The sequence below is a fragment of the Onychomys torridus genome, chromosome 13, assembly GCF_903995425.1.
Source record: "Onychomys torridus chromosome 13, mOncTor1.1, whole genome shotgun sequence".
NCBI lineage: Eukaryota > Metazoa > Chordata > Mammalia > Rodentia > Cricetidae > Onychomys > Onychomys torridus.
Genome location: NC_050455.1, coordinates 2,350,434 through 2,363,195, shown reverse-complemented (window position 1 = coordinate 2,363,195; position 12,762 = coordinate 2,350,434). Strand labels below are relative to the sequence as shown.

Here is a 12,762-nt window from a genome sequence, read left to right as displayed (position 1 = left end):
GCAGCTACACATAAAAAACAACCAAATGCTTTTCAACTCAAGTAACATCTAACAACAATTAAAAGCCTAGCTCAGAGACAGAGAGAATAGCAAGTTTGAGGCCACCTTATGCCGCACAGCAAGACTCTCTCTTAAGCAATTAACTATTGAACATGCACAATTTGGATAGACCTCAAAGGGCATTGTGTTGAGTAAAACTCACCAATTTCAAAAGGTTATTTTTTATGATTCTACTTATGTAACATTCTTGAAACAAAAAAAGTTAGAGATGGGGTTGGGGATTTAGCTCAGTGGTAGAGCGCTTGCCTAGGAAGCGCAAGGCCCTGGGTTCGGTCCTCAGCTCCGGGAAAAAAAAGTTAGAGATGAAGAACAGAACAATTAATGGGGAGAAACTGGAGAGGAAGGGTGGGACAGAGGAGGGTAAGCGGCATCGAATCTACATATTACTAAACTGTACAGAACTAAACACACAAGTCTAGGTTTCACACATACACAAGTGTACATACAGAATCTGTGTGATCTGAATAAGGCCAGTAAATTATACCAACAATTTCTTAGCTGTGACACTATATAATACACATAAAGCATAACCAGGTGTGGTGGCTCACACGCATAATTCAGCATTAGGAGGTGAGGCTAGAGTCAGCCTAGGCTATAAAGTGACTTCCTATCTCAAAACAAGCCAACAAAACCAGACAGTATACCAGTGGGAAAACCTAGGAAAAGGTACACAGGATCTCTGTACTCTTTCCTAGTTACATGTGATTTAAAATAAGAAAAATGTGATTTGCTGTTAAAAGATTTGCAAAACAATAAAAAGGAAACCTTGCATTATAACTGGTAAAAGTAAACTGTTGTGCTTTAATTAACATAATAATAATAACAATCCTTCACAGCTGCCAGAGTAGTTTCTTTCTCTTGGGTAATTGCTGGCAGCCATCCCCAGGGGTGGATGGGTCCTGCAGAGGGTGTAAGGAGAGGAGGGAGAAGGAAGTGAGCCAGGCCATGATGGTCGGGAGAATCTTGCAGCCTGACTGATTAGCAGCCAGAGTGGTTTTCTTTTCTTTTTTTTAATTTATACAGAATTTAGTAAGCAGGGATACATTCATGATGTTCCAAAACATAGATTATATCATTTTTGGTTTTGGACATGTGTCTCACTTCCTTTTGTTCGTCTTTTAGTCATCATTAATAAACTATGACAGAACAGAGTTATCATTTCCAATCATTTTCCCTCAAGTTTTGACATCATTAATAAGTTATCGTTCTTACTAATAAACCCCATAACCCAATTTTTGAGAACCTAGAGGCACATGACAGCCTGTGCTCAGGCTGGTAGCTTTGGTTATTTCAAGGACACTAGACCAACACAAAATCTTCAACCACCCTGGGCATTTTGCCATTTCCCAAGCAGTGTATTATTAACTCTTAGTGGTCAGAGTGCCCAGGAAAAATCCTCAGGCTGAAGCTGCTGCAGTTATTATTCAAATTCTGGCATAACACAATCAGTGTTCACAGTTACATCCTTATAGAATTGGTCTATAGTCTAACCCTGCATTCTGCTGTTCCTGGTCATATGACATTCAGGGGCTCCACACGAGCTGACTTCTGAGAGAGGGAGGCCCTGCACCTCATGCTTTCATCACCTTTCCACTCCACACTGTGCTCACCAGTGTGTCTCCGTGCAGGGCAGAGCTGTGTGCCACGTGACTGTCTGAGTGGACAGTGGGAAGAGCCTTGTAATCCGAACTGTGGACAGCTTCTCGAGCCCACCGGATCTTATTGACCTTTTTGAGTTTACTTGGTTTTAAATATCTTGTTCTGGTGTAAATCAGGGACAGGTGTTTCAAGAATGTCTCAGAGCCTCATGAAGAGACCTCTGGCTTCTTTATGTGTCACAACCTCCAAGGCATAAGGAAGGCCTTCAAGTAGATAAGGATATCATCCTCAAAGTGTGTGTGGGGGGAGTAGTATGTTCAGGACGTTCTTGGGGAAGCTTAGAAGCAGCATTCCTAGGAGAAGGCATGAATGATTCATAAGGAATTTTCCATCAACCCAATATCCTCAAGTTGTACAAATATTAAAAGTGCCCCAAGTATGTAACAGGTGGAGATGAGAACCAAAGGTGGCATGGCAGCCATCATGCAGCTCAACTTTGCTGGATCTTTGTGAAGCAGCTGTGCTGGCTTAGGATTCCTGTCATTCCGTTCAGATGTGGCTGTGCCAGGAAATGACAACAAACTCAAGAGACCTTGGAAGTACTCCGCAAAGCACCATTCTTGCAGAAATAAGAACTTATGCCCCATTAGAATGAAGACTAGACTCAGCAGTTTTTGTCTCCCCAAACTGTGGGGATTTTTACTTGCTGACAGATTTTCTTGTTTTTAATTTGGCTGACTTCTAAAATTCAGGTCCACTTTTGCAAATGAAAAGTAGCCAAAGATGAAATGGACTCCTGCCATGAAATAAAGATTCTTTATTTTTTAGAAAAGAAACAATGAAGTGGAAAATCCACATACACTTCAAAAGGAAATTCTTGGGAAAGATGGAACGACTACTCTTTTATCTTATAAGCATTCAACACCTGTGAGCATCTGTTCTGTCACGCAGATCAGCTCAGAACAGGTTTGTGTGTGCGCGCTCAAATTTTAGCATTCGCTATTCATCAAGTCATTAGGTGTCTACAATTAGAACCCTATAAAGTGTGCTTTAATCCTGCTCCACACCCATCGGAAGGAATGAGGCAATACAACAATGCAGCTCCTGTATGAACAGGCAGTCTGTTCAACACAGTATTTGGGATCGTAACACTAGCAACCCGAGAACCTACTGAGGAAAGTGTTCAAAAGACTAAGCACTAGGATGTCAATTAATCATACACCTATTCATTCTATGAATTTCAGAGGAAATTAAACAATCAAGGGCAAGTATATGTTGTTATACTACACCAAACAAGTTTAAGAGTTCATAAATGAGGCAAGAATTCAATTTGTGATGTATAAACAAAAATCAATGCTATTAATTCTTGTTTTAATTTTTCATCCAGATAAAAACTACATACAATGCCTACCATCACTTCAGTTGCTTATGTTTTTAAATAGAAATTATTAAACCAGTACCACTTTTCTTGACAAATAACAGCTTCACTTTTAGATCAAATAATTTGATTTTACCAAAAAATCCTATTTCTCTAACTATACAATAAATTATTTCTATTCTAAACTAAAAACCTGTATTTATGAAATCAGCTATATTTAATGTATGTGTACTTTGCTTAATATTTAATTATCTCAAAACAGATAAACTAATCATTGTGAATTTCACTGAATTTACAGTAGTTATGAATGCAAACAATAAAATAATATGTGACAGCTACTTAAAGAGCTCTTAATGAATAGGCCTTGGTACGTCTTAACGTCAATTTTTTGTGTAATGCTGATGAAACATTTGAGAGTAAGTAGAACAATAAACTGGGAACAATCAAAATCACTCCATGTGCACTTGTACTGCCATGGTAGAGCCTACAATCTGTTCCATTTCTTTAAATCAGCTGCAAATATAAACCCCAAACTGCCTAGTTTTTTATGAAAATGGTCCAGACTTATGAGATACAGAAATTATATTAACTGAGATATGATAGCAGAAGCTAGTGTGGACAGTGAACACTATAAAATGGAATGAAAAACAAATATTCCAAATTCCACTTTATTACCTGCACTTTTAATAATAAACCCGATGCTAAGTCTAAAAAAAAAAAATCCTATCCAAATATTTAAGGATACAGTTATGCTAAAAGACTAAAGACTTAGTGACAAACATCACCAGAATCACCCCCCACCCCGAAAACAACACATCTTGCAAATTGCTGATTTTTTCAACATAAGATGGGAGACCATTTATTCTTAGTTTTAAAAGAAATGCATGTAGCTTGTTCTATTATGATCAGTGCATCCAGTTTTGTATATGGCATATCATCGATATTGCTTTATTATGTTTTGGTCAAATGAAGCAAACAAGAAACCACAAAAGCATATATAGCAGTGTATACAGATGCATGTCATTTCTTATGGACAGACTTCCTTGGCTGTCTATGTAAAAATTATGCATTTCAAGTACTGTTTACTCTTCCTAATATTTCTCCTTTGTCTTTTACTGACATGAAGCTTTAAAAAGTAATGAGTCAATTTTGATTCCTATATATACTTCAAAACCTGCAATGTCTAGACATGTCTATGTTTGATGTCTTGCAAACAGCTTCTTGTATTGGTTTTTCTAAGTAGATCCCCCACCTTCTTTTTAAAAAGTAAGTACCCTCTAGGCAGGTTTTTGATGTTATTACACAGTCATAGGATCCAATTTTATATGGAACTATGTGAAGCACACTGACAGAGGACCAATAATAATAAAAAGCCCTCTTTCGTTTGGGAAGTTTCCAGTAATCCAAACTAAATTTTTAAATAACATCAGTGTTTACCATACTAAGCATGGTGATCCCATCATGCCTGTGATCCCAAGAATTGGAGGCTGAGGCAGGAAGACCTTGAGTCTGAGGCCTGCCTGGGTTACACAGCAATTTCTAGACCAGCTGGGCTCCATAGTGAAACTCTGTCTTAAATGAATAAACAAAAACTACACCTTCAAGAATCCATAAGCAGGAAACAAGCCTGCTTCTTCTTCTTCTTTTTTTTTTTTTTTGCCGGAGCTGAGGTCTGAACCAGGGCCTTGCGGTTGCTAGGCAAGTGTTCTACCAATGAGCTAAATCCCCAACCCCACAAGCCTGCTTCTTATCCCCTACCCTCTAAATGCTTTTTATAGTACACTAATGTTCCTGGGACCATGAAGCCTATTAAAGAACAGCAATAAGGACTGCACAACATAATTATCTACTATAAACAAAGGTGAGAGATCTACTATGTAGTATTTGTCAAATTTGAGAATATGTCGCTTTGCTCAAGGAATATATTATTTTCTTAATGCTACTTCATCATAAAATAGAGATCTCCTGAAGACCTTGTTTACAGAAGAAAAGAAGAAACCTGTCAAAATATATTCCCTGTTAAATAAGACAAAAAGTAAAACTTTCAACAGCATGTTAGTCAACTTTCTATCACTATAATAAAATACTTGGCCAGCGGTGGCGCACACCTGTAATCCCAGCACTCGGGAGGCAGAGGCAGGTGGATCTCTGAGTTTGAGGCCAGCCTGGGCTACAGAGCAAGTATCAGGACAAGTAGGGTGACACAGAAACCTTGTCTTGAAAAAACAAAACAGAACACTTGGAATTAGAAAGAGCAAAGATTAGACTGGCAAAACAAGCAAGGTTCTTGTTGCCAACTCTCACCAACAAGGTTCATCCCTTAAATTCACACGGGGGAAGAAGAGAACCATCTCCCAAACATGTCCTCTGACCTCAACTAATCTGTCTGCCTTGTACGTAAATATCTCTGAGATAGGATAGGAAAAAGGCCGACCACTGCAGTGGCCTAGCTGTGTACCTGTAAAACTGGCATTTCAGGAAGCAGAGGGGGAGGGCCAGGAATTCAGTCACCCTCAACTATACAGCAACTTACATATCTACAACTATACAACTTAGCTTAGCTAAGTGACGCCTACTCTAACTGCCCACCCCCACACAAACCAACAACCTCAGAAAAATTAACTAAGTATATAAATAAATCACAGACAAAGAGATACAAACTATAGCCAGGCGGTGGTGGCGCATGCCTTTGATCCCAGCACTCGGGAGGCAGAGCCAGGCGGATCTTTGTGAGTTTGAGGCCAGCCTGGTCTACAGAGTGAGATACAGGAAAGGCACAAAGCTACACAGAGAAACCATGTCTTGAAAAACCAAAAAGAGAGAGAGAGAGAGAGAGAGAGAGAGAGAGAGAGAGAGAGATACAAACTAACTTTAAACAGCCCTTGGGAGATAGAGGCAAAAGGATCAGTTCAAGCCTAGGATACATCATCATACACTAGCTCAAAATTTTTGTAAAGAAAAAACTCTATTTGATAATATGAAAATAAAATGCTCAGGAGACATAGGACTGATACACTAAAAATCATAAAATCTTTCTGAAAAAAGCATTATAGAAGGCACTAATACATGCCAAAATGCTTCATGTTCATGGTCAGCCCGGGCAATATCAGGGAATTTGGGCCACATCCTGTCTTTAAGAAAAGAACAGGGGAACCGGGCAGTAGTGGCGCACACCTTTGATCCCAGCACTTGGGAGGCAGAGGTAGGAGGATCTCTGAGTTCAAGGCTAATCTGGTCTACAGAGTGAGTTCCAGGACTGGCAAGGCTACACAGAGAAACCCTGTCTTGAACTCCCCCCCACCCACAAAAGAGCTAATCCTAAAGATAAAGCTGGTGAGACTCTCCTCAGCATGTACATACAGCTAACCTGAACACACCTGCTTTCCTAGCATTAGATCTTACCTACAAGCCTAACAGTTGCCCATCACATTACCACTTAGAAATATATCCAGCTGCCTATAATTCTTTGGGGGGAAAAAAATCAAGCTCTTATATCCAACTTTTCTAGTGTCTTCCTCACCCTCCTACCACCTGTATTGCCTGGATGTACCCAACTATAAAGCCTGATCTTCCCAAATACCATACACTATATTAAAATTCTGTCCCACAGCAAATCCTCAAAATACATTTTGTGATTAAGTATCTCTATGTACACTGGGACTTGAAATGTTATTTTGAGGTTCATAGTTCAGAATCTACTGAGGCTATTATAAGGTTTCAAAAGAAACTAAATTTACTTTGGGAAAGACTCAATATAGCCCTAAAATAAAAAGTTAAAATTGATTCACGTGCATCACATTTTAATGCACTAGAGTGTAATGTTAAATCTGTTGCGCTGTAACATAAAGCACATGGTTGTAGTAGGCAATCAAGAAATACTCATCTGTGCTAGCACTCTCTCTTTGTACACTGTGAAGATGTGTCTCTGCCAAGACACCTTCTGACTTGTTTAATAAAGAGCTGAATGGAAAACAAAAGAAATACTCATAGGGTTGGGAGTATAACTCAGTGGAGAGTACGTACTCACTCAACATATGTGAGGCCTTGGCTTCCTTCCTCAGCATCACCACAAAAAGACAAATTTGTAATAGGAAACATCTCTCATATATGAAGAAAATCTATCATACAATAAAGATCTGAGAAAAACCTTAAACTCTGATCCTCTTGCCTCTCCCTCTCAAGAGCTTATAGGTGAGTGCCAATATATCTGCTTATGTGGTACTTACTGGGGGAATCAAACCCAAAGCTCTGTACAAGCCAGGCAAGCATTCCAACAGAGCTATATCTCCAGACCCCAAGGTATCTTTTAACACAAATATTGATATGCTCATCCTAACAACCTGCACATTCACTGAACTCCATGTAAGTCTTCTGAGCTCTTAATTCCCTGTACTATGCATGACTGTTTCCATGACCATCTCTGGCAGCCTACAGGAACTTTGAAAGGAAACTGCCATCACTTTTGTATATGAGTTTCAGTCACGGACAACTCCTGAAAGGTTTGTCAGATTACTTAAACGGCACTTTTACATCTAGAAATAATCCTGCAAATAATGGTAGAAAAAAGATAAAAGGTTATACAACAGTTGAGATCACAAAGCCATCAGGAAAATGAAATTAGAATTCAAATCTAAGTCTTCAGTCAATCAATTCTACTGTTTTTTAGCACCTTAAAACATATTTCCATGGGTAACTAATGATAAGTTATATACAAACTGTTCTGGGGGCTGGAGGGATGACTTAGCAATTAAGAGCACTTACCGTTCTTGCAGAGAACCAAGGTTCAGTTCCCAGTACCCACATTGTGGCTCACTGCCTATAACTCTAGCTCCATGGGATCTGATATCCTCTTTTGACCTCCATGGGTTCTGAGCACATATACTCATGCAGGCTCACACACATACATATAAATTTCAAAAATAGTAAAACAAAACAAAACAAACTATATTCTGCAATAGTTGTTGTTATACAAAGTAACTACAACATCAATAAAACAAATCATAAAGCACTACAATAGTAAATGAAATGCCCCTAAGGTTATTTCTATCTAAAATAAAATAATCAAAGCTAGTTCCTACTACTACAGTCTCAAGCACTTAGAAAAGACTGTACCTTGTACTTCCTTGTCATGATATTCTTTTAGTTTTGTCCAGAGTTCCTTGAAGTCACTGGACACATCTGCAGAGTTGGGGCTTCCGCAGCTGCTTCCCGAAATGCTCATCTTCTAATCAGGCTTCACACTTCCGTCTGCTGAGGTTTCCTGGCCTTCCTTGTTGCCTTACATAGGTGTGAAGTTGTCTCTGGATTACTGAAATGCCTGAAATGACAAATTGCAACATGTCATATTTTGCATTTCTATTTATGTAATTTGAAATCAGGATGAAATCAGAAGCCCAGCTGTTTTCAAGTTTTCTTTATCTATTTACAAGCAATCTTTCAGAGAATTTGACAGGAGCTGGGTCAGAGTGAGTAAAGAAGATAACTCGGGAGCAGGGTATGGCTGGTAGACAGATGCAGGCAGAGCTCTGAGTTCAAAGCTTGTCTACTTAGTGAGTTCCAGGAAGAGCCAGGGACAAAAAAAAAAAAAAAAAGGAAAACTATGATTTCAGTTACCTGGCCTTCATATAGGACAAATCTCCTGGCAGATTTTCAGTTTTTCTATCTAAGAAGGAGTAATTACCTAAATTATGTTGAAGTTAAAAGGACTCTAATAATATTGAAAGGTTTATAACCATTCACAGTCAGTGTTCATTTACCTTTATAAAACTTACTGGCCAGCTGTGCTGGTTTATATCTATAATCCCAGCACTCCAGAGGTGGAGGCTTCCCAAATTCAAGGTCAGCCTGGGCTATATAACAAGATCCTATCTTTGAGAGAGAGAGAGAGGGAGGGAGGGAGGGAGAGAGAGAGAGGGAGGGAAAGAGAGGGAACGAGCCAGAGAGAACGAGTGAGCTGGGCGGTGGTGGCGCATGCCTGTAATCCCAGCACTCGGGAGGCAGAAGCAGAAGCAGGTGGATCTATGTGAGTTCGAAGCCAGCGTGGTCTACAGAGCTAGTCCAGGACAGGTGCAAAGCTACACAGAGAAACCCTGTCTTGGAAAAAAAAAAAAGGAGAGAGAGAGAGAGAGAGAGAGAGAGAGAGAGAGAGAGGGGAGGGAAGGAGGGAGAGAGGGTGGGAGGGAGGGGAGGGAAGGAGGGAGGGAAGGAAGGAAAGAAGGAAGGAGGGAGGGAGGGAGGGAGGGAGGGGAGAAGGGAGGGAAGGAAGGAGGGAGGGAGGGAAGGGGTTGGGGGCTGCAAGACGGGGATCATCAGGTAAAAACACCACCAAGCCTAACAGTTTGACCCCTGGAAGGGGAAGAACTGACTCCAATAAGGTGGTTTCTAACCTCGACATGTGCACTGTGGTATGGGCACATGTGGTCATTCATAAGGTAAATAAATAAATGTTGTAGTGACAGATACGCAGGAATGAGAATATAGATTAGAAAAGAAGTGCTTGATGAGCACATACAAGGCCCTGGGTTCAATCCCTAGCCCTGAAAAAAAAAAATCATTGCTTTACTTTTGAGAGCTGTGCAGTGCAACACTATACTGAACCAGATACTAGAAAACATTCTGAAATATTGCCGATTTTACAATCTTTGTGACTCTTTCATAGTAACAATGATCAACTTTACAATGTAGTCCCTAACAAGAAGTAGCAGACTATTAAGAAACTCAAGTGGTTTAATACATAGTTTAAACTGGGTTCTTACTTGGAACCATTAATTAGCTACCATTACAAAAGGAACCAGTTAGGCAGTGACTCATGCCTCAATCTCAGCACTGGGGAGGCTGAGGGAGAAGAGCTGCAAGTTCCGGCCGACCTAGGCTAGCACAGCAAGACCTTCTCAAGAAAGATGATGGAAGGAGGCAGAGGAGGAAGGAGGGGAGGGAGGGAGCAGGACACATACGGTGTCTGGGGATGTGGCTCAGTTGGTAAAGTGTGTATCTAGCATTCACAAGGCCCTGGGTTCTATTCCCAGCACCCATAAATTGAGCCCAGTAGTCAATGCCTATGTCCTAACACTTGGAGGATCAGGAGTTGGAGGCCATCCTCTCCTCTCCAGCTACACAGACTTTGAAGCTAGCCTGGGATGCAGACTGTACAAAAACAACTTCCGGGCTAGAGAAATGGGTCAGTGTCCAAAAAGCACTGGCTCCTTTTTCAGAGACCCTCAAGTTGAAGACCTAGCACCTACATAACACCTTCTGCAACTTCAGGTCTAGCAGATCTGACACCAGGCATGGATGTGGTACATACAGTTAGGCAAAACAAAACTAAAACTTTCAAAGGAGCAATAATTCATTCAACCTGACAACATCGCATAATGACATGTGTGTGAAGAAACCCATTACTCTGGCCAGATGTGGCTCACACCTTTAATCCCAGCACTCAGGAAGCAGAGGCAGGAGGACCACCCTGGTCCACAGAGCAAATTCTGAGAGCCAGGCCAGGGCTACTCAGAGAAACCCTGTTGAAAGAAAGAGAGGAAGAGAGGGCGGGCAGGGACTGGGGACGGGGAAGGGAGGGGAAGGGAGGGGAAGGGAGGGGAAGGGAGGGGACGGGAGGGAGAGAAGGAAGGAAGGAAGGAAGGAAGGAAGGAAGGAAGGAAGGAAGGAAGGAGAAAGGTTTAATAACTTTAATGGAAAGCTGTAAACTAAGTATCCTTTAGGAAACACCTCAATGAAGAGGTAGTTAAACTAATCCAGGGCTTTTGTTGTTTTGAAACAGAGTCTACTTAGCCCTGGCTGGCCGGGAACTCCCTATGTAGACCAGGCTGGCCTCGAACTCAGAGATCTGCTCGCATCTGCGTGCGCTGCCACCACGGCCGCTCAAGCTGTTTAAAACAGCTACATAAAACACCATCAGTACCAAGTTTGCAGATCTCGGTTCACAACATCCAGTCCGTCTACCATGCTCGCCCAGCACTTTGGCGCCAATGTTTTTGCTCTGAACCGTTATTCGCAGCGCACCGCACCGCGTCCTTCTCTCTCTCTTAACACTCCTGTCTCCCGGGCTCCGTGGACACAAAGGGGTGTGCGTGTGTGTCTTTATATGTGCGTGTGTCTTTATATGTGCGTGTGTGTCTTTATATGTGCGTGTGTCTTCATATGTGCGTGTGTCTTTATATGTGCGTGTGTCTTTATATGTGCGTGTGTGTCTTCATATGTGCGTGCGTATTTATGTGTGCGCGCGCGTGCCGGGCAGCGCGAGCCTCCGCACCGAAGATGCCCGGGAAGACCAGGCTGTCACACCACACAAGGGAAACGCGCGGGACACTCGGCGTCCCTCTCCGAGCAAGGCTCTCACCCCCACCCGGTCTCCATCCGCCTCTCTCCAGTCGCCCCTCGGCTCCCCGCTCGCCCCAGGTCACACGGAAGACGCTCCCGAGGGCCCGCGAAAAGCGCGCGCGGCGCAGATGGCGCATGCGCGGGGCGGGGTCTGCGCGGGAGCCCCAAGACGGCAGGGAGCCCGAGCCCCGCCGGCGCGCGTCCTGCAGGCCGCCGGCGCCCAGCCTCCCTCGGCGGCCGCCTCACGCCTCTCCGCCGCCACAGCCTTCCTAGAGCGCGGCTCCGGCCGGAAGTGGCCGCCCCGAGTGCGCACGCCGGGCGGGGGAAGGAGAGCCCCGTACTCACAGCTCCGAGCCTCCCTGGAAAGCCCGCGGGAGCCCAAGGCAGACAGCGGATGTCCTCCGGGCCGGGAAGGCCCCGCCGCTCGCTGCTCCCTTTTGTCGCCGGGCGGCCGAGCCCGCGCCGGGACGGCCAGAGCCTCCCCGAGGAAGGCCGGAGGGCGGCCGGCCCCGCCCGGCCCGAGCCCTGCGGCGTCACGTGACGTCACGCGGGAGTTCCCGCGGCGCCACGCCCCTTCCCCGGCAGCTGGGCGGCGGCCGAGCGGGCTGGAGGTCTGGCCGGGTCGGAGGGTGCTTCAGGAGCGAGCTCCCCTGTGTCCGTGGAATTCTCTGCAAAATTGTCCAGCCGATCTGTTGAGAACCTGACCGCGAGTCCTTGTGTCGGATGAAAGTTAGCCTTGGCTGTGTCTGACTGCAGCACGGTCCGCGGCAGGCGTCCTGTACCACGGAGAGTTGAGGCAGACATGCTGTACCAAGATGGACAGATGTGGGATGCATAGGCTCACTCTTGGTTTTCAGCCTTAATTGCCTACGGTTTAGTGATGACATCCGAGAGGCCTGGGTGGGAACGCCACATTGCAAAACGATTCTGCCAAAGTTAAATGAGGAGTTTCTGGCAAGTGCGAAGTAAGAAATTAGAAGTGTCTAGAATTAAATGTTAAGAGGCTGTTAAAACTTTTTTGCGTGTGTTTTTGTTGTTGAAACGAATGTTGAGTGCCCCAGGCGGGCTTCAAACTCACTACACATGATATTGAACTCCCGATTCTCCTGTTTCCATCTTCTGAGTACTGTCGTTATAATAATATAGTTATGAGGCAGCCTCCACATCAGGTCAGTTTTGGTTTTTTTTTTTTTTTACTTTTTGGCAGTGCTGGGCGTCCAACCCAGAGCATTGCACATGCTAGGTAAGCACTCTACCAACGGAACCACATTCCTAGCTTTTCACTAATTATTTTAAAATCAGGATTTCCTGTGGCTTGTTTTAAGATTCAAAGTCAATAGGGAGAAGGACCAATTTGAATACAAACAGCAGATTCTACTGAAGCAAATAGA

At 43.3% G+C, this 12,762-nt stretch overlaps 1 protein-coding gene across 2 annotated transcripts in view; it reads right to left on the bottom strand.

Moving 5' to 3' along the window:
* Nucleotides 1-11,923, bottom strand: part of Rbbp8 (RB binding protein 8, endonuclease) — a 78,773-nt gene extending 66,850 nt beyond the window's left edge. The window contains exons 1-2 of one of the 2 annotated variants that reach the window (XM_036205179.1): nucleotides 11,717-11,923; nucleotides 8,150-8,354 (exon numbers count right to left, since the gene is read on the bottom strand). In XM_036205179.1, coding sequence (XP_036061072.1) covers nucleotides 8,150-8,258 — 109 coding nt within the window. In that variant the 5' untranslated portion in view covers nucleotides 8,259-8,354; nucleotides 11,717-11,923. Of the gene's footprint in view, nucleotides 1-8,149; nucleotides 8,355-11,716 lie in introns of those variants that run through there. The other variant, XM_036205180.1, reaches the window with a different exon arrangement.
* Nucleotides 11,924-12,762: the final 839 nt, after the last annotated feature.